Genomic DNA, 22,232 nt, shown 5'->3' on the forward strand with positions numbered 1-22,232 from the left:
CCTTTTCATTTTTAAGACTCCTAGGCGGGATGGGGGGGGGGTGTGTGACAGCACAGTCTTGCCCTTTAAAATGGCTGCCCAAGGGGCACCTGGGTGGCTCAGTGGCTGAACATTTGCCTTTGGTTCAGGTTGTGATCTTAGAGTCCTGGGATCGAGTCTCATATCTGGTTCCCCATGGGGAGCCTGCTCCTCCTTCTGCCCATGTCTCTGTGTCTTGCTCTGTGTCTCTCATGAATAAATAAGTGAAATCTTAAAATAAAATAAAATGAAGTAAATAAAAATAAAATAAAATAAAATGGTTGCCCAAGAAGTACATTTTCAAGGATTGAAAGGAATCAAGAAATAAGTCAGGAAAAGAAATCAGACAGCCAGAGAAATCAGGCACCAATTCTAGACTTTTTTTTTTTTTTTATGATAGTCACAGAGAGAGAGAGAGAGAGAGAGAGGCAGAGACATAGGCAGAGGGAGAAGCAGGCTCCATGCACCGGGAGCCCGATGTGGGATTCGATCCCGGGTCTCCAGGATCGCGCCCTGGGCCAAAGGCAGGCGCCAAACCGCTGCGCCACCCAAGGATCCCTAGACTTTTTTTGAATGACTTGTTTTGCTTTTCTACATTTCTTTCCTCATGTTTTCTGGGGATAGTAGATAGTTCAGGAGTAAAGAGGAAGGGGGACCCTTGTTGGAGGTCACCCCAGACCAGAGTCTGTGGTTCAGGAGAGTCATGGTGGATGAATGATTAGCAAGTACCTGATGGGAAGAACACATGCTCAGAGCAATCACAACCCTTCCCACCCCAAAGTAGCTCCTGGAGCCTCCAGCCACCTCCCCAACACACAGTACGCACTCAGGAGTCATGAAATATACTCCACATGACACATTGCCTACTTGGCTTTCCCAGGCTGCTGGTTAGTAACTTGAAGTCATGGCTGAAGAATGCAAAATAATTGAAAGCAATGCTTAGTAAATTGCAGTTCCACGGTCTTCATTGCCTTCCTAACAATTTGCAAAACCCATTTCATTGCTTTTTTAGATTCCTTGAATTGAAATGCCACTGTGTGCTGTAATTAAGCTAAGTGACATGCCAGCTGTAAAGACAAGGGTTGTGAATGATTATATTCAGCTCATGTAATCATCCAGTACCAGTGGGGGAAGCCGCTTGAACCAGCTGCCAATCTGCTTGACTTCCACTCCCTGCCAGAATGGAAGGAAAACTGGAATCTGCAATTGCCCTTTTAAGGCTAAGGAGAGTTTCCCAGCCTGTTCCACACATGGGTTAGGGGTTGCCCAGTGTGCGATGAGCCAGATAAGTGGCTCCCAAACCTGGCTATGGGGGAGCTTTCTAATTCAGGTCAACACTCTCCCCCATACTGACTACTCTGGTTTTCAAAGGGTGGAGCACACATGTATCTTAAGCTGCCCAGGTAGTTCTGAGCCTAGAGAACCTGCCCAGTCCAAGATGGCTATTTTTAACCATCTGGTCTTCAGGAAAATCATTTTTGCACTTGGAAGGTTTTCCTTTAGCGTTGTTCTTTTTTTATTATTTAAATTCAATTAACATATAATGTATTATTAGTTTCAGAGATAGTGGTCAGTAATACCTCAGTCTTATGTAACACCCAGTGCTCATTATATCATGTGCCCTCCTTAATGTCCATCACCCAGTTACCCTATCCCTCCTCCCCCCTCCCCTCCAGCAACTCTGTTTCCTATGATTAAGAGTCTCTTATGGTTTGTCTCCAACCCTGATTTTGTCGTTTTATTTTTCCCTCTCTTCCTCTGTGATCCTCTGTTCTGTTTTTAAACTCCATATATGAATGAGATCATATGATAATTATCTTTTTCTGATTGATTTATTTTGCTTAAGCATAATACCCTCTAGTTCCATCCACATCATTGCATGATTTTGTTTTTTGACGGCTGAGTAGTATGCCATTCTTTTAAATATATCTGCGGACTGGAACTCATCCACCTGCTTTATGAAATAGATGATGTGATTTCCATCACCCCAAAGCTCCTTCTCCCAATGTTTCTATTTTCTTTGAGGGGGCTCAGTTCTTTTTTTTTTTTTAAGTAGGCTCCATGCCCACTGTGAAGCCCAATACAAGGCTTGAACTCATGACTCTAAGATCAAGACCTAAGCTGAGATCAAGAGTAGGATACTTAACCAACTGCACCACCCAGGCACAAGACTCAGCTCTTTTGAAGCTGTCATTGCTCTTCTCTTTTCCTACTCCCTTTCGTTCACTCAGCTGTGATGTCCCAGCTCTCCAGTGTTTTTCTCACCTGCCTCCTTTTCTTTCCCATGGCCCATCATCCTAAGAAGGGCTGCGAGGGCTTGACCTCTTATGGAGGTCACCAAAAGAGCCTCCTAACTGCTCTCCCACAATGGGTCTCTCCCTTATGCCAGTCATCCATTTTACCATCTCCCACCAGATTCGATTTTTTTTAAAGATTTTATTTATTTATCCATAGACACAGAGAGAGAGAGAGGTAGAGACACAGGAAGAGGGAGAAGTAGGCTCCACACAGGGAGCCAGATGTGGGACTCGATCCCAGGTCTCTAGGATCACACCCTGGGCTGCAGGCGGTGCCAAACCGCTGCACCACCGGGGCTGCCCCAGATTCGATTTTTTTTTTGTATTTTATTAAAGATTTTATTTATTTATTCATGAGAGACACAGAGAGAGAGAGGCAGAGGGAGAAGCAGGCTCCATGCAGGGAGCCAGACGCGGGTCTCAATCCCGGGACTTCAGGATCATGCCCTGGGCTGAAGGCGGCGCTAAACCGCTGAGCCACCCAGGCTGCCCCAGATTCGATTTTCTAATGCTCAAATCCCCCACTCAAAATCTCTGTTGGTTTTCCACTGAATTCTGTAAACACTTCCCAGGATAACATTTTAGATCCTCAATATTCAGTCATTCAGCAAATATTTACCGAATTTTTATCATGTCCTAGGCACTAGGCTAAAAGCAGGGGATATAAAGATGTAAAGAAAAATAAAAAAATATATAAAAAAAAGATGTAAAGACATGGTATAGCCCTGTGGAGAGACAGCCACGTAAACAAGTTCACCATCACGAGGAACGCAATACTGGTGATATAAACAAGGGCGCTGGGGTCTCCAATATGGTCTGGTCTCACACACCACCTTCTCATTGTCACCTCCCAATTTTCCTTTTGGAACTATCCAGATTGGACTCGGCTTTGCTTTTTGACCATGTTTGGGATTGTTTTTGTCTTCTTCCAGACCAGTAAGCCTCAGTACCACACCTCATATCCGCTTTAAAAAGTCATATTTATTGTAAGGCACCTGGGTGTCTCAGTTGGTTAGGCACCCGACTCTTGGTTTCAGCTCAGGTCTGGTCTCAGGGTCTCAGGGTTGTGGGATCGAGCCCTGCATCCGGCTCCACACTCAGCCGGCAGTCTTCTTGAGGATTCTCTTCTCCCTCTCCCTTTGCCCCTCTTCCCACCCGTCTAAAATAAAATAAATCTTTTAAAAAACAATTCAAAATTGTATTTATCTTTCCTTGCCATCTCAAATATCACCTCCTCTGAAGAAGGGGACTTGATCCTCCCAGCTGGTGCGAGGGCATTTCCTTCTCAACTAATGACACTTTTTATTAGTGGCACTTAATTCAGGCCAGCTGTCTGTGGACCTGTTTTAGTCTACTGCCAATCCACAGGGGCAAGGTCTGTCACAAGCATTTTTTGTTCAGCAGACAGTTGTTCTGCAAAACCCTATGGGTGAATAGGCAGGCGGTGCATGGGGCCTGCCATTTTGCCTTCTCATTGGATAACTCAGACCTGTTGAAGCCAGTAGCAGGACTGGCTACATAATGTGGTGGGTGCAAAATGAAAATGCGGGGCTCCTTGTTCAAAAAATGTCCAGAATTTCAAGAGGGTGACAACAGAGCATTAACCAAGTATAGGGCCCTTCTAAGTGTGGAGCCATGTGAGATTACACAGATTGCATGCTCATGAAGCTGAAACTATGTCTAGGATTAAGGATGTGGACACCAAATTGTCCCCTAGAAAGACAAATAATTCTGACTTCACCTTATTAAAAGAATTCCTTTTTATCAGCTTAGGAACCTTGACTGGCTGGGGCTGGTGACTAGGGAGAAAAAGGGAAAGACATCGAGGTTTTAGAAAGCCCCATTTCAGAAAGTCTTAAAGTCTTACATCTTTTGTGTGGTCCAGGCTATAATCTATAGCAAACTGATAATGACAATGGAAAAACTGGCCTTGAATCAGTCCTTTTTGAGACTTCTAAATGGTGTTGGGAAAGGGCTGGCAAAGGGAGAGTGGATTTTTTTAAAAGTAATCTCTACACCCAATGTGGGGCTCAAACTCACAACCCCAAGATCAAGAGTCGCATGCTCCACTGACAGCCAGCCAGGTGCCCCAGGAGGGTTAATTTTTTACTAATCTCCCTAGTTGTAATCACGGCTTCCTTCTGCCATCCAGGTAGGCCTCAACTCACTAAGAACTCTACACCAGGAGTCTTTGAAAACCAGGCATAAGTGGAGATGAAGGTGTTATGTATGTGTGTGTTTCACAGCTGGATGCAAATGGATTTTCCATTCAGTGTTTTGGATAATTAAGTGAGGAATAGTGTAGGCTTCAATTATCTCAGAATCTCCTGACATCCCTGGGGCCAGAAATTCATCCCATTAGGACTTCATAGAGCAAAGCTGAATCAACATTGTGAAGCAGGCTCTTGACTTCAGACCTCATTCTTCTTCCACCCCTGCCCCATACTCCTCTTCCAAAGCTCATTCCTGGGACCTAACTCAGAAAGAGCAAGTGAGGCAAAGTCTTGGATCACATTCTTAGAGAGGGTAGAGAACGAACTGGCAAAATGAAATGTTATGCCTGGAGTCTAGCCAGGATTGATGTTGGGCAGACACATGGCAACCATGGAGCCCCCCAAAAGGTCCACCTCAGACACAAGGCTCTCAGCAAGGAGGACAGGGCTTACCATTCATCCAAAGAAATTCTTCAAAGGCTCCCGATGCATTTTTGGTGAATTTGGACCTTTCTTAATGAGGAGTGCTCAGGAAAACTCTCTCTCCCACTTCCGTCTGCTCATTCTCACTCTGGATCAGGCTCACCATCCCAGCACTGAGCATGGCAATTTATTTTATTAACAGATACCTGAGGGGAAGATGCATCATTTCTGCAGGCTGATGGAAGAAACACCTGCAGGCTGGGTATTCTTGCCTCACTTCTTCTTCAGCAAGATTGATGTGGCTGTGGACTGGTAAGGGAGGTAGCAAGAAGGTGTTGGGCACAGAGGTGGCTCAGGTGGGAGGAGGAGGTCTGGTCTGTACCTGGTAAAGTTATACCTGCCTCAATTCTCTTACTCAGGGTTCAGAATCTTCCATCAAGCCTTGCCCTTTCTCTGTCTTTTCTCTTTGGAGTTGAAAACCTACTGACACAGACCTGTTGGTAGACTGAGGGCTTTAGATTCCTGGAAACTTTGAGTTCCTCTCTGAAACAGTCCTCCGTTCATATTGCTCTATCTGGGGGGAGTGTTCTGGATGATAGTGTCATCTGAGGGACCCAAAGGAATGCCACTAGTGGGGCAACTGGGGTGTGTCCTGGAGTAGCACCGATACGTCTCAGAAGTCATGGGCCTACAGCACTAACTGGGAGGGTATAAAACACAAGGCTGTTGGCCCAGTGGTGTTAATGGGAAGTTATAAGACCAGGTTATCTAGATGAGGAAATAAAACTTTCAGTTGATTCTATGGACATTGTAGACACTTTAAAAAAAGATAAATCTTTTCCTGGGAATAAGAGGTAGAAAGAGGGAGAAATGGCAGAGATCCAGTATGATTCTGAAAAGAAAAAAAAAGATTTTTTTCTTAGATTTTCCTTTAAAATGGCATCTAGAAGATTCCAGTCAATTAACTCTCCTTACCATCCTGTCCAGCAGGTCAGGAGGCACTCAGATGATCACCTCCATAATCACCAGAAACTCATTTTACCTACATGCCATTTATCTTCCTGCATCCTTACAGCCCCAAACATTGAATATGGACCATTTAAGAGCAGCCAAGATGGCTGGTCAGAGACAATAAGAGGTAGTGGTTAAGTGCATAGGCCCAGGAGCTCTGAGTGTTCTCGTGCAAGTTACTTAATCTCTCTAACCTTTGGCTTTCTCGTTTGAAAAAAAAAAAAAAAAAAAAAGAATAGGGATCCCTGGGTGGCTCAGGGGTTTAACGTCTGCCTTCGGCCCAGGGTGTGATCCTGGAGTCCCAGGATCAAGTCCCGCATCAGGCTTCCTGCATGGAGCCTGCTTCTCCTTCTGCTATGTCTCTGCCTCTCTCTCTCTCTGTGCCTCTCATGAATAAATAAAATCTTAAAAAAAAAAAAAAGAATTATAGTGATTCTTACCACACAGTTACTTTGAGGATGGAGAGAATGCACACAAAGCTTTTAAAAGTACACCAAAAGCAAGTGTGTTTTGCTTTAGTACCTACTGGGGTCATCACCATCAATACAGTATCATTATCATGATCATCATCACCACTGCAGCCACCATATACTCACCAGGGTGCCAAGCATCCCCCTTAATAAGCTTTTTTTTTTTTTAGATTTTATTTATTTATTCATGAGAGACAGAGAGAAAGAGAGGCAGAGACACAGGCAGAGGGAGAAGCAGGCTCCATGCAGGGAGCCCGACATGGGACTCGATCCCGGGACTCCAGGATCACTCCCTGGGCCAAAGGCAGGTGCCAAACCACTGAGCAACCCAGGGATCCCCCCTTAATAAGCTTTTAATCATCTTAAAATCTACAAAGTGGGCTATTTATCCCCTAAAACTCAATTGTTGACAGATCTGAAACCCTAGGCTCAGTGGCTGACCCACTGCGAAAGTAGATCGAGAGGAAGGATGATGAGATGATAGTGATCTAAGTAGAGACATGCAGGAAATTGTCAGGGCTCCTTCTTCACATGGATCAAGATGGAAGAAACATCATGCTATTTGTCCAGAATGCATCACTTGTGTGAGGTTGGGCGAGTCATTTACTGCCCCAAATTGATGTCTTCTTGCTAACCTCACAGCACTGACCTGAGGAATTACACGGGACATGGTACCTCAACTTGATGTGTGGAGGGTATTACACTGACCAAGAGAGCCCTTGATCCATAATTCAGACCTCTGCTCTACTCTTTCCTTCCTTCATTCAACCATTATTTATTTTATTTTATTCATTTATTTGACAGAGAGAAAGCACAAGCGGGGAGAGCAGCAGGCAGAGGAAAAGGGAGAAACAGGTTTCCTGTGGAACAGGGAGCCCAATGCAGGGCTCGATCCCAGGAAGATCATGAGATCTTGAGTCCCATGACTCGAGAGTCCTATAAGATCATGACTAGAGCCCAAGGCAGACAGCCTAACTGACAGAGCCACCCAGGTGCTCCTAACCATTACTTATTATACAGAAGCCCTATTCTTATGCCACATCATCCTCCATTTGTTTTTGTTTTTAAGATTTTTTATTTATTTATTCATGAGAGACAAGAGAGAGAGGCAGAGATACAGGCAGAGGGAGAAGCAGGCTCCATGCAGGGAGCCCAACATGGGACTCGATCCCGGGTCCCCAGGATCACGCCCTGGGCAAGCACTAAACCGCTGAGCCACCCAGGCTGCCCTCATCCTTCATTTGTAAATCAAAGCATCGATAGCCAGGCATTGCCCTGTATATAACTAGACTTTATGAGTTTGCCTTGTATGTGTCAGTCCTTTGTGGACTGATTAATTGGGCATTTTTTGAAGCCATCATTTGACCTAAGAGCAGAGAGCCAGCTCTGAGATCTGGTGACCCCCATGGCATTCTAAGAGGCCTTGCCTGGTCTTGGCTACCTGTGCTACCTGCAGAAATGCCTTCATACAGAGCTATTTATTATGCCCTTAGGCTCAAACTGAAGATTATTATTATTTTTTTAAAGATTTTATTTATTTATTCATGAGAGATGGAGAGAGAGGCAGAGACACAGGCAGAGGAAGAAGCAGGCTCTCTGCAGGAGCCTGATGTGGGACCCGATCCCCAAACCCAGGATCAGGCCCTGAGTCAAAGGCAGATGCTTAACCACTAAGCCACCCAGGCGTCCCATCAAACTGAAGATTATTAAAAATGCCATTTGAAAGAAAGATAGTATGGTTTGGGAATCAGAAACATCTGACTCATATCCTTGCTCTATCACTTAAAAGCTGTGTGACCTCCCAAAGGTTAGGCGTTATGCTTTTTGAGACTCAATTTTTTTTCTTTTCTAAAGTGCACAATTGAGATTGGAATGAAATTAGATTAAAAAAATAAGTGCTGGCACACTTATATGGTAGACTACCAAAAAAATAGAGGTAACTATTACCATCATTAATATTCATTAAAAGTCAATGCCTTCAGTCACTGTCCACTACGGTAGTAAAAATCTATAATATGAGACTCCGTATGACAAACTGCTCTCAGAAATTAGAGCCAGGGCAACAAGTCTCTCCTAAGGAATTATCTATCTTTATTTTTTAACTTATTTTTACTCATTTAGGAGAAAATACCAAAAACTTCTCTGCCAAAAAAAAAAATCTCAGAGCCTCTCAGGGAGTCTCAATCCACGCTGGACTTTGCTAAAGAATGACACAAAGAGGGGTGCCTGACGTCAGAGATTCAACTGAGCAAAAAGCTCTCCCTGTTTCCAGCTCACTATAACCCAAATCTGGTGTTGAGGAACCAATCATATAAGTGCCAGCATGGGGGCACCTGGAGGGTACAGTCAGTTAAGCCTCTGGCTCTTGGTTTTGACTCAGGTCATGATCTCAGGGTCATGAGATCAAGCCCCAAGTCTAGCTCCACACTCAGTGTGAAGTCTGCTTGAGATTCTCTCTCCCTCTGTCCCTGTCCCCAAGAATGCGCGCTGTCTCTGTCTAAAAATAAATAAATAAATATATTTTTTTAAATACCAGTATGTACAAGGATGTACCAAGAGCCCAGGGGATGAAGTGACCAATAGCCCTAATCTTTGAGGAGCTCCCAGTCTGGGCTTAGCAGGGGAGATGCAGCCCCTGCCCTCAGGAAGACCCCAGTCTGACAGTAGAGACATAGTCCATATACTTTTTTTAAAACCTTTTTTTTTTTTTTTTTTTTTTTTTTAGGATTTTATTTATTTATTCAAAGAGACACACACAGAGAGAAGCAGAGACATGGGCAGAGGGAGAAGCAGGCTTCTGGACTCGATCCTGGATTGTGGATCCTGCGATCACGCCCTGAGCCAAAGGCAGGCGCTCAACTGCTGAGTCACCCAGGTGTCCCCATAGTCCATATCCTTAAGAGAGTCTCTATTCTTATTGGAGAGACAAGAAAGACCCAAACAGAATGCTTTGTTTGGCCTTTTCTGTTTAAGAGATTCTGGGCCAGGGGATCCCTGGGTGGCTCAGCGGTTTGGCGCCTGCTTTCGGCCAGGCCGCAATCCTGGAGTCCCGGGATTGAGTCCCACGACGGGCTTCCGGTATGGAGCCTGCTTCTCCCTCTGCCTGTGTCTCTGCCTCTCTCTCTCTCTATGTCTATCATGAATAAATAAATAAAATCTCTTTAAAAAAAAAAACTTAAAAAAAAAAAAAAGAGATTCTGAGCCAAATTCAATAGTCAATTCAAGAAGCCCTTTATCACTCTCTCTTAATATAATGATCTTCTCTCTTTCTCTGTGTGGCATCTGATCATTATAACTTCATTGTAACAGTCACACTGAATAAATTTTTCACTGTAATCTGCTATATCACCCCCCCTTTTCTTAACAATAGGAGCATAAATAGCAATAAATAAGTAACCGTATCTTCACTTAAATTTTGAATTTGGGGTACCTGGGTGGCTCAGTTGGTTAGGCATCTGACTCTTGATTTTGGCTCAGGTCATGATCTCAGGGTTATGAGACTGAGCCCCAGGTGGGGCTCCATGCTCATCTGGAAATCTGCTTGAGATTCTTTCCTTCTGCCCCTTCCCTTGGTTGGCTTGGCCACCTGCATGTGCACACATTTATACATGCATTTTCTCTCTCTCTCTCTCTCTCTCTCCCCCTAAAATAAATAAAAAAATCTAAAAAATTTTTTTTTAAATTTTAGTACTAGAAAATTACAAACCAAAGATAGTAGGGGTAGGTTTGAGCTCCATAAGGATCAGGGAGTTTTGTACTAATATCAGGCCCACAGGTCAGGCCTGGCTATCACAGGTTCCTCTGCCCAGGCCTGGGTCTAGATGTAGGACAGTCCTCACTACCACACCTGAGGTACTTATTCAAGAGACAGATGCCCAGGGCCTCATCTCAAGCCTCTTGTGCCAATTTTCAGGGGTGTCACCCAGAAAGCAATAGGCTTAACAAGGGCCCCCCATGATTTGTATTGCCAAAGGAAGTTTGGGAAACACCAGGCCCACTTTTTCTCTGAGGGTGGTGAGAAGGGCATCAGAATCATAAAGAAGACCTTCTCAAATGCAAATTCTTGGGCCCCTACTAGGTCTTATTGAATCAGAATTTCTGGAAGCAGGCCCTGGCATATGCATTTTTACAAGCACCCGAAGTGTTTACTGGCCCACCCTTCTGCAGTGTGAGCTACTGGTCATGAAAGGGCCCAGTCAAACTGGTGGTCATAGTCTGCTTTAGTGGCAGGAGTGAGGGTGATGATTAGAATGCAGAGCCTTGGGGTGCCTGGGTGGCTCATTTCATTAAGCGTTTGCCTTCGGCTCAGGTCATGATCTCAGGGTCCTGGGATGGAGCTCCAGGTCCGGCTCCCTCCTCAGTGGGGAGTCTGCTTCTCTCTCTGCCTCTGCCTCTCCGCCCTGCTCACGCACCTGTGCTCTCTCTCTCTCTCAAATAAATAAATAAAATCTTAAAAAAAAAAGCACAGCCTTCCTCTCTAGGTAGCCAAGTGGCATAAGCCCCCCTTCTTCACACCACGCTATGCTGTCGAGCTCTCCTAAGTTGGTACATACCAGCCTTGATCATTTGGATCCCACAAAATGACGTTGTGGAAGCCTAGGGCTTCTTCCTATGCCTTCTTGATTTAAACAGACTAAATAAGCCAAGCTCATCACAGAGGGCTCCTTGCTATCTCCTCCATTCTTGCACATAGTGGGATCAAAGCTTCTCCAGGGTCTTTGTTTTCAGATCTCCTCAGGTTCCATTGTCCTGTTGTATTGTCCCTTCTGTGCATGTCATTAGAGGGCCAGCTTTTGGGGCAAGAGACCTGGACTGAGGTGGAATGAAAGGTGTGGTAATCAATCCCTCATGGTTCTACTTCTGGGATCAATGTTAACGACTCTCAATTTTAGCCATAAGTGGAAGACAAGCAAAGCACCCCCAAAGCAGTGGGGACAGAGTGGTCATGGCAGATTTATACATTGCAAGGGGGCCACATCATGACTGAGGTCTGTCTTAATTATTTACTTACCTGTATGTCTTTATCCATCCAATCATCTACCTACCTACCTGATGTTCCAGAAATATGCACGTGGTGCCTGCCAATGAAACAAGCACATGAAGGGAACATGGGTGGGCCTACCTAGTCCCTCTCACATCCTTTCTGGCCAGAGATCAGGCCGTGGCTGTATGCTTCCTGCTCCTGCACACACGGGCCTCTCATGGCGCCACTATGGCTCCTGCCAGGCCTGGGATCCAGTCGGGCCGGGGTGGCAACCACCAGCAGATCATTCAGAGACACGTCAGGGCTGGGAGGATCATTCAGGAGGAGCACGGAGGACACACGCAGCTGTTTCTTCTCACCAGAGCTCCGGCTGCTGAAGTAGCCCTCCCAGGGCGGGGAGCGGTTTTCTGGAAAGGTGAAGTGATAGGCATCAGATATTTGTGTTGCTGGACTGGGCACACGTTGCGGGCGGGAGGCCACCTCCCACAAGGGTCCCCTGGCTTAAAAACCAGCTGAAGTTCCTGAATCACAAACAGCCACGACATGCCCCTTAACTGATGCAGACTCAGCTGCATGTGCCTCACCTGAGTAACAACCAGGAAACGTGGAACAGGGTACCTGTCTAAAGCATTCTGTTTACCCTTTTTTTTTTTTTTTGTATTTTCTTTTCGTTTTTTTTAAAGATTTTATTTATTTATTCATGAAAGACAAAGGAAGAGGGGCAGAGACATAGGCAGAGGGAGAAGCAGGCTCCCTGTGGGGAGCTCGATGGGGGACTCAATCTCAGGACCCTGGGATCACGACCTAGCCAAAGGCAGACGCTCAACCACTGAGCCACCCAGGTACCCTCCACCATGTTTTTTTTTTTTTTTTTTTTTTTTTTGTATTTCAGTAAGACCTGAGATCCCCTAAGGATGTGGCCTATGTCTCCACTATCAGGTGGGGGTCTCCCTGCAGGCAGGGGCTGCATCTCCCCCAATCCCCCCAAACTGGGCTCTCTGCAAAGACGAGACTGGTTGTGTTAGTTACCCGGTCCCCTGGACTGGTTGTGTTAGTTACCTGGTCCCCTGGACAGGCCTGGACACACTGGCACTCACGTGACTTGCTATTCAGCATCAGCTTCGGGTTGTAGTAAGCTGGGAACAGGGAAAGTTTCTCCCTCGGTTGAACCTTGGTGAAGAGCTCTGACATCAGATGCTGCTTCCTCCTGTCGTTCTTCAGTGAAGTCCGCTTTCGGTTCAGACTTCCTAAGAAGGTCTGGGATTTGGTTGGAAGAGAAATTTTTGCTATTTTACCCTGGATGAGGTGCTGGGGAGTGTAGTGGTGCTTGTATTTAAGGGAGACCGCCTTATCCATCTCGGGGCTGCTGCATTCAGAGCTGGTTGTCCCGGTCCTGCTCAGCAGAGACTCTGGGGAGTCTGAGACCTGGGTGGCAGAGTCTGAGGAGGTTTCTATTGAGGTTAAGGGCTGGAAGAGAAAACAGTCCAAAATGAGGTTGTGGAAGCTTAGGGCTCCTTCCTATGCCTTCTTGATTTATTTTTTATTTTTTTAAGATTTTATTTATTTATTCATGAGAGACACAGAGAGAGGGAGGCAGAGACATAGGAAGAGGGAAGAGAAGCAGGCTCCATGCAAAGATCCCGATGAGGGACTCGATCTAGGGACTCTGGGATCACGCCTGAGCCAAAGGCAGATGCTCAACCGCTGAGCCACCCAGACGTCCCTTTTTTTTTCCTTTTTTAATATATTTATTTATTCATGAGAGACACAGAGAGAGGCAGAGACACAGACAGAGGGAGAAGCAGGCTTCGTGCTGGGAGCCTGATGTGGGACTCGATTCCCAGATCCCGGGATCATGACCTGAACCAAAGGCAGTCGCTCAGCCACTGAGCCACGCAGGTGCTCCGCCTTCTTGATTTAAACAGACTAAGTAAGCCAAGCTCATCAGCAACAAGAAAGATTAGGTTAGAATCATTTCCTAATCGATTCCTAACCAGGAATCGACTAACCACTAGGGCAGAGGATGGTGGAGAGGTCCACAGAGCTTCTTCTGTTTTTTGTTGTTGTTGTTGTTGTTGTTAACAAACGAGAGATTTTTAAACTCTAGAAACCGGTCATCAGAAAAATAGATATTATTTCACAGCTATGATACTGGAAAAAATTAGAAAGCTATTGGTGGGGGTGCAGAATAGGGACTCTCATGCACTGCTGATAATGTAGACTGGTATAGTCATTCTGGTGAATCATCTGGAAATAGTTAAATAAGATTATAAATACTCTGTGACCCAGTATTTCTGCTTCTAGGTATGAGTTATTATATGACTCCTTTTTAAAAGGCATGTACACCAACATTCCCAGCAACATTATTCATAACAGCCAAAAGGTGGACATAACCCAAATATCCACCAATGGATGAATGGATGGAATACTATTCAGTTTTTTTTTTTTTAATTTTTATTTATTTATGATAGTCACAGAGAGAGAGAGAGAGAGAGAGGCAGAGACACAGGCAGAGGGAGAAGCAGGCTCCATGCACCTGGGAGCCCGATGTGGGACTCGATCCCGGGTCTCCAGGATCGCGCCCTAGGCCGAAGGCAGGCGCCAAACCGCTGCGCCACCCAGGGATCCCGGAATACTATTCAGTTTTAAAAAGGAAGGAAATTCTGATCTATACTACAACATGAGTGAACTTTGACATGTTATGCTAAGTGAAATAAACCAGACACAACAGTATAAATATTGTATGATTCTAATTATCTGAGGTACCTACAGTGATAGACACAGTAAAATAGAGGAATGAAATAAGGCAGAAAAAATACTTGAAGAAATAATAGCCATAAACTTGTCAAATTTGGTAAAAGACATCAATTTATAAAACCAACAAGCTCAAGAATCTTAAATAGAATAAGTACAAATAAAATGACACCCAGATGCAGTGCCCGGCTGGCTCAGTCAAAAGCATGTGACTCTTTTTTTTTTAAGATTTTATTTATATATTCATGAGAGACAGAGAGAAAGAGAGAGAGAGAGAGAGAGAGAGAGAGAGGCAAAGACACCAGCAGAGGGAGAAGCAGGCTCCACGCAGGGAGCCCGACATGGAACTCCATCCTGGGTCTCCAGGATCACGCCCTGGGCCAAAGGAGGCGCCAAACCACTGAGCCACCCGGGCTGCCCTAGAGATTACTTAAAAAAAAAATAAAATCTTTAAAAATAATGACACCCAGACACATCATAGTCAAATTGCTGAAATCCAAAGATAGAACAGCCAAAGAAAAATGACAGTGCATATAGGGGACAATGTTACAAATACAGTTGACTTCTTAAAAAAGAAAAAGAAGACGGGAAGATAATGAAACAACATTTTTTAAAAATATTTTATTTATTTATTCATGAGAGACAGAGAGAGAGAGAGACAGAGACGCAGAGACACAGGCACAGGGAGAAGCAGACTCCATAGAGGGAGCCTGATGTGGAACTTGATCCCAGGACTGCAGGATCATGCCCTGGGTCGAAGGCAGGTGCTAAACCGCTGAGCCACCAAGGGATCCCCTGAAACAATATTTTTAAAATGCTGCAAGAAAAAAATGTCAACCCAGAATTCTAGGTCCAATAAAAATAGCCTTCAAAATGAAAGCTAAATAAAGACATTTTTAGATAAACAAAAATAGAAAATTCATCACCAGCAAAGAGATATGCACTACAGTAAATGCTAGAGAGAGTTTTTCCGGCTAAAAGGAAATGACATATAGATATACATACATATGCATATAAACACACATATATACATATTTTACATATATACATACAAATATATTCTTAAAATATCCTTCTTCTTCTTAAGGCACCTGGGTGGTGCAGTTGGTTAAGCATCCACTCTTGGTTTGGGCTCAGGTCCTGATTTTGGGGTCATGGAGCCAAGCTCCCCCCAGTGGGTTCTGTTCTTGGCATGGAGTCTGCTTGGGATTCTTTCTCCCACTCCCTCTGCTCCTCCTACTTGTTCTCTCTCTCTTTCTCTCTCTCAAATAAATACATAGATATTTTTAAAAATATCTTCCTGGGATGCCTGGGTGGTTCAGTGGTTGAGCATTCGCCTTCAGCTCAGATCATGATCCCGGGGTCCTAGGATCAAGTATCACATCAGGCTCCCACAGATGTCTCTCTCTGCCTATGTCTCTGCCTCTCTCTGTATGTCTCTCATGAGTAAATAAATAAGTAATCTTTAAAAATTTTCTAAATACAAATAATATCTTCCTCTTAATTCTTTTAAATATTATGACTGTTTAAAGCAAAATTTAGGTGCACCTGGCTGGCTCAGTCAGTGGAACATGCAATTCCTGATCTCAGGGTTGTGAGTTCAAGCCCCACATTGGGTGTAGAGCTTATTTAAAAATAAAATCTTTTTTAAAACAAGAAAAATTGGGGACCCCTGGGTGGCGCAGCAGTTTAGCGCCTGCCTTTGGCCCAGGGCGCGATCCTGGAGACCCGGGATCGAATCCCACGTGGGACTCCCGGTGCATGGAGCCTGCTTCTCCCTCTGCCTATGTCTCTGCCTCTCTCTCTCTGTGTGTGACTATCATAAATAAAAAAAAGATGTGTATATATATTTAAAAAAAACCAAGAAAAATGTATAACACTGTGTTGTGGGATTTATAATGTATGTTAGAACAAAAGAGGGAATTATTTTCCCATATTCAAAATGAAATATATTACCTCTAAGTAGATTCTAACAAGCTGGAGATACATTTTGGAATCCCCAGAGCAACCACTAAGAAAAAAAGCAAAAAGTTATAACTAAAAAAAATTATATACATATGAATAAAAACAAATATTCAATTTTGAATTAACCCAAAAGAAGGCAAAAAAAGAGGAACATGAGAAAAAAGCAATAGAAAACATAAAATTTCAGCCCTAAATTCAATTGTATTAATAATTATATTAAATGAAAATGGAGTAAATATTCCAATTTGAAGGCAGAGGTTGTCATACTGGATTTTATTTTATTTTTATTTTATCCACTTATTTTGTCTATAAGAGATGTTCTTTAAATATGAGAGGGTGAGAGGGTCACCGGGGTGTCTCAGTCACTTAAGTGTCTGACTCTTGATTTTGGCTCAAGTCATGATCTCTAGGTTGTGGGATCAAGCCCTCCATAAGGCTCCATACTCAGTGCAGTCAGCTTGGGATTCTCTCTGCCCCTCCCCCTACTCACAGTCTCTCTCTCTCTCTCTCTCTCTCTCTCTCTTTCTCTCTGTCTTTCTCTTTCTCTCAAATAAATACAATCTTGGGAAGCCCAGGTGGCTCAGCGGTTTAGCGCCGCCTTCAGCCCAGGGCATGATCCTGGAGACCCGGATCAAGTCCCACATCAGGCTCCCTGCATAGAGCCTGCTGCTCCCTCTGCCTGTGTCTCTGCCTCTCTTTCTCTCTGTGTGTCTCATGAATAAATAAATAAAATCTTTATAAATAAAATGAGAAAAATAAGTTGAAAGTAAAAAGATATATCAAAAAAGATATATAAACATTAATCATAACCAGCTCAAGTGGTTATATTAATATTAAACAAAATAGATTCTTTTTTTTTTAAGATTTCATTTATTTATATGAGAGAGTATGTGTGTGTGCAGATGAGCTGGTGGAGGGGCAGAGGGAGAGGAAGAGAGAATCCTGAGCAGACTCCTTGCTGAGTGTGGAGTCAATGTCGGGCTCAATTCCATGGCCCTGAGATCATGACCTGAACTGAAATCAAGACACACTTACCCCACTGAGCCTCCCAGGCGCCCCCAACAAAACAGATTCTAAGACAAGGAGTATTATCTAGGATAAATAGGATTTTATCATTTCATGATGATTTTAAAAAAGGGTCAATACATCAAAAAGGCAAGGTAATTGCAAATATGTACCTAATAAAAGACCTTCAAAATACATGAAACAGAAACACAGGGTAAAAATGAATAAATCCACAATTAGAGTTGAGATTTTAACATCTCTCTCAGTAACCAAAATAAAAAGTAGACACTGAATTAGTCTGGGTATGAACAATCTGAACAACACTGCCAACCACAGTGATCTAACTGACACGTAAGACACTATACTCAACAATTGTAGAATACACATTTTTTTTTGAAGTGCACATCGGATATTAATCAAGATAAACCATTTGCTGGGTCATAAAACAATTCTTGGAAAATTTCAAGCACTGAAATTTCACAAAGCATGTACACTAGCCACAAAGGAATTAAATTAGAAACTAATAACAGTACAAGATACTTCTAAAAACCCCCAAAACTTAAAAATTCAACAATACACTTCTAGATCACCCATGGGACAAAAATGAAATCAGAAGGAAATTAGACAAGGGGGCGCCTGGGTGGCTCAGTGGTTGAGTGTCTGCCTTTGGCTCAGGTCGTGATCTCCTAGTCCTGGGATGGGGTCCCGCATCAGGCTCTTCACAGGAAGCCTGCTTCTCCCTCTGCCTATGTCTCTGCCTCTTTCTCTGTGTTTCTCATGAATAAATAAATAAAATCTTTTTAAAAAAATTTAAAAGAAGCTAATTAGACAGTATTTCAAACTGAATGATAATAAAAATGCAACATCTCAAAATTTGTGGTGTGCAGATAAAACTAGTGTGTACAGGTGCCTAGGTGGCTCAGTGGGTTGAATTCGAAAATAAATCACAGAGAAAAGTTAACAAAACCTAAAGTTCTTTTTTTTTTTTTTTTAAGATTTTGTTTATTCATGAGAGACAAAGAGGCAGAGACATAGGCAGAGGGAGAAGCAGGCTCCCCGCAGAGAGCCTGATATGGGACTTGATCCCAGGACCCTGGGATCACAATCTGAGCCTCAGGCTCAACCACTGAGCTACCCAGGCCAATGAACTGGATGGATCTGTCGATGGAAAAAGACCCACCATCCAAACACTAATCAAAAGAAAGCAGGAGTGGCTTTATGAATATCAGACAAGGCAGACTTCAGAATCAAATAATTAGAGCAAGAGAGTTAAGAGGAAGTGCATAACGAGAAAAGGGTCAATTTGCCAAGACATAACAATCCTAAATATGTATATACCTAATGAGAAGGCTGCAAAATACATGAAGAAAGAGCTTCCAGAAATGAAACGAGAAATGGACAAATTCCTAATTATATTTGGAGATTTCATCATTTCTCTCTCACAGGAATTGATAGAACTCATACACAGAAAATTAACAAGGACATAGAAGAATTAAACATCATTAATGAAACAAATGCAATTGACCACTACCCAGCAACGGCAAGATGCACATTCCCCAAAAGAAACTAATATCCTGGGTCATAACCTAAACTTTGACAAGTTTAGAAGAACTGAAATCTGACCATATGGAATTAAAATAGAAATCAGTAACAGGAAAAACACCAGGAAGATCTCCAAACAACTGGAAATTAAATAACACATTTCTAAATAATCCATAAGTCATAAAGGAAATCTGAAGTGAAATTAGAAAGCATTTTGAACTAAATGAAAACAAAAAAACAGTATAGTGGAATGCCTGGGTGGCTCAGTGGCTGAGTGTCTCCCTTCGGCTCAGGGAGTGATCCTGGGGCCAGGGATGAGTCCTGCATCAGGCTCCTTGCAAGGAGCCTGCTTCTCTCTCTGCCTATGTCTCTGCCTCTCTTTCTCTCTCTATGTCTCTAATGAATAAATAAATAAAATCTTTTTAAAAACCAGTATGGCAAAATATACCAAAATATAGCATTAAATGTTATATTAGAAAAGGTCTTGGGCATCTGGCTGGCTCAGTTGATATAGCATAGGACTCTTTTTTTAAATATTTTATTTATTTATTCATGAGAGACACAGACTGAGAGAGAGGCAGAGACACAGGCAGAAGGAGAAGCAGGCTCCATGCAGGGAGCCCGATGTGGGACCCGATCCCAGGACTCCAGGATCACACCCTGGACCCAAGGCAGGCACCAAACCGCTGAGCCACTTAGGGATCCCCAGCATAGGACTCTTGATCTCTGGGTTGTAAGTTTAGCCCCACACTGGGTGTAGAAATTACTTAAAATTTTTTAAAAATAAAATATTTAAATAGAAAGAAAGAAACAAAGAAAGGGAAAGAAAAGGTCTTAAGACACCTGGCTGGCTTGTAGGCAGAGCACGCAACTCTTGACCTCAGGGTGTAGGTTCAGTGTGGAGCCTACTTTACAAAAAAAAAGGAAAAAGGTTTTAACCAATAATCAAAGCTTTCAAAGCTTCTCCCTTAAAAAACTAGAAAAAGGGGGCAGCCTGGGTGGCTCAGCGGTTTAGCACCGCCTTCAGCCCAGGACATGATCCTGGAGTCCTGGGATCGAGTCCCACATCGGGCTCCCTGCATGGAGCCTGCTTCTCTCTCTACCTGTGTCTCTGCCACTCTCTCTCTGTGTCTCCCATGAATAAATAAATAAAATCTTAAAAAAAAAAAACTAGAAAAATGAAAGGAAAATAAATCCAAAGAAAGCAGAAGGAAAACATTAATAAAGAGCAGAAATCAGTAAAATCAAAAGTAGAAAAACCATGTGATCTTATCAACTGATACCAAAAGAACACTTGACAAAATTCAATATCCATGCATGATTTAAAACAACTCTCAGCAAACTAGGAATTGAAGTGAACTTCTTCAATCTGATAAAGAACCCCTACAAAAACCCTACAGTTCACATCATACTTGATGATAGAAGACTGAATGTTTCCCCCCCTAAGACTGGAAACAGGTCAAGGATGTCTTCTCTATCCAATGTCATACTAGAAATCTCAGTGCATAATAAGGCAAGAAAAAGAGATAAAGGCATAATGATTGGAAAGAAGTAAAAATGTCTTTATTTAAAAGTGACATAATTTTGATAAAAATTCTGAAGAATCAACAACAAAAAACTTACCAGCAAAGCATTTGCATGAGAAAAGAAAGTCTTTTCAATAAATAATATTAGAAGTAGATACATATATGGGAAAAACAAACCCTAGTTCCCGTTACTGAATGTATTCAAAAATTAATTTGAAGTAGATCATGGACCTATACACAAAGTTAAAGCTATAAAGCTTTTAGAAAAGATCTAGGGAAAAGAAAAAAAGAAAAAAAAAAAAAGATCTAGGGGAGGGATGCCTGAGTGGCTCAGTGGTTGAGCGTCTGCCTTCGGCTCAGGTCATGATGCTGGAATTCTGGGATAGAGTCCCACATAGGGCTCCCTGCATGAAGCCTGCTTCTCCCTCTGCCTGTGTCTCTGCCTTTCTTTCTGTCTCTCTCATGAATAAAGAAATAAAATTTTAAAAGAAAGAAGAAAGAAAGAAAGAAAAAGAAAGAAAAAGAAGAAAGAAAGAAAGAAGAAGAAGAAGAAGAAGAAGAAGAAGAAGAAGAAGAAGAAGAAGAAGAAAGAAAGAAAGAAAGAAAGAAAGAAAGAAAGAAAGAAAGAAAGAAAGAAAGAAAGAAAGAAAGAAAGAAAGAAAGAAAACCTAGAAGAAGGGTGCCTGGGTAGCTTGGGTGATTAAGCGTCTGCCTTCAGCTCAGATCAGGGTCCTGGGATCAAGCCCTATGTTGGGCTCCCTGCTCAGTGGAAAGTCTGCTACTCCCTCTGCCCTCCTCCCCTACTCATGCCCTCTCTCTCTCTCTCTCTCTCTCTCCCCCTCTCTCTGTCTCTCTCTCTCAAATAAATAAATAAATAAAATCTTAGAAAAGAAAAGAAAAAATCTCGGAGAACATCTTTGTGACCTGGAAGTACCTGAAAATGTCTTAGGTAAGACATAGAAAGCAATAACCATAAGAGAAAATTTGATAATATTCATCAAAATTAAAAATTTTCACTAATCAAAGACATTATTAAGAAAAAGAATAGGTTGGGCGCTTGGGGGTAGCTCAGTGGTTGAGAATCTGCCTTTGGCTCAGGTTGTGATCCCGGGGGTCCTAGGATCGAGTCCCACATTGGGCTCCCCATGAGGAGCCTGCTTCTCCCTCTGCCTGTGTCTCTGCCTCTCTGTCTCTCATGAATAAATAAATTTTTTTAAAAAGTAAAAGAATAAGCAAGTTTCCAGAATATACAAAGAATTGCTACAATTAAATAGAAAGATAAATAATCCTTTTTTCTTTTTTTATCTTTTTTTTAAAGATCTTATCTATTCATCCATGAGAGACAGAGAGACAGAGAGAGAGAGAGGCAGAGACACAGGCAGAGGGAGAAGCAGGCTCCATGCAGGGAGCCCGACACGGGACTCGATCTCGGGACTCCAGAACCATGCCCCAGGCAAAGACAGGCGCTAAACCGCTGAGCCACCCAGGGATCCCCTTTTTTACATTTTTTAAATTTAAATTCAATCTCCCAACATATAGTATAACACCCAGTGCTCATCCCATCAAATGCTCTCCCAGTGTCCATCACCCAGTTACCCCATTCCCCCCACCCCACTTACCCTTCCACAACCCTTTGTTTGCTTCCCAAAGTTAGGAGTCTCTCGTGGTTTGTTTCCATCTCTAATTTTTCCCACGTAGTTCCCCTTCTTCCTTTATAATTCCTAATAATCCTAATTTTTAAAAGAGAGGGAAGCAAAACCCTGAAATACTCTTCACAAAGTAAGACATATAAATGGGGGCACCTGGGTGGCATAGTTGGTTAAATGTCTGACTCTTGGTTTCAGCTCAGGTCATAATCTCAGGGATGTGAGATCAAGCCTGGCATCTGGTTCTGCACTCAGTATGGAGTCTGCTTGAGATTCTCCCTCCCTCTCCCTCTGCCGCTCCTTCTCGTGCTCTCTCTCTCAAATAAATAACTTTTAAAAACAACAAAGATGGGATCCCTGGGTGGCGCAGCGGTTTGG

General features: G+C 43.1%; 1 protein-coding gene across 5 annotated transcripts in view; it reads right to left on the bottom strand.

Moving 5' to 3' along the window:
• Nucleotides 1-2,699: 2,699 nt before the first annotated feature.
• Nucleotides 2,700-22,232, bottom strand: part of TTLL6 (tubulin tyrosine ligase like 6) — a 49,474-nt gene continuing 29,941 nt past the window's right edge. For 2 of the 5 annotated variants that reach the window (XM_038547594.1, XM_038547596.1), the window contains 3 exons: nt 12,514-12,883; nt 11,555-11,823; nt 2,703-5,843 (listed from right to left, as the gene is read on the bottom strand). In XM_038547594.1, coding sequence (XP_038403522.1) covers nt 11,555-11,823; nt 12,514-12,883 — 639 coding nt within the window. In that variant the 3' untranslated portion in view covers nt 2,703-5,843. Of the gene's footprint in view, nt 5,844-11,554; nt 11,824-12,513; nt 12,884-22,232 lie in introns of all 5 variants that reach the window. The other 3 variants (XR_005364464.1, XR_005364463.1, XM_038547595.1) reach the window with 3 other exon arrangements.

Source organism: Canis lupus, chromosome 9 (genome assembly GCF_011100685.1).
Source record: "Canis lupus familiaris isolate Mischka breed German Shepherd chromosome 9, alternate assembly UU_Cfam_GSD_1.0, whole genome shotgun sequence".
Taxonomy (NCBI): Eukaryota; Metazoa; Chordata; class Mammalia; order Carnivora; family Canidae; genus Canis; species Canis lupus.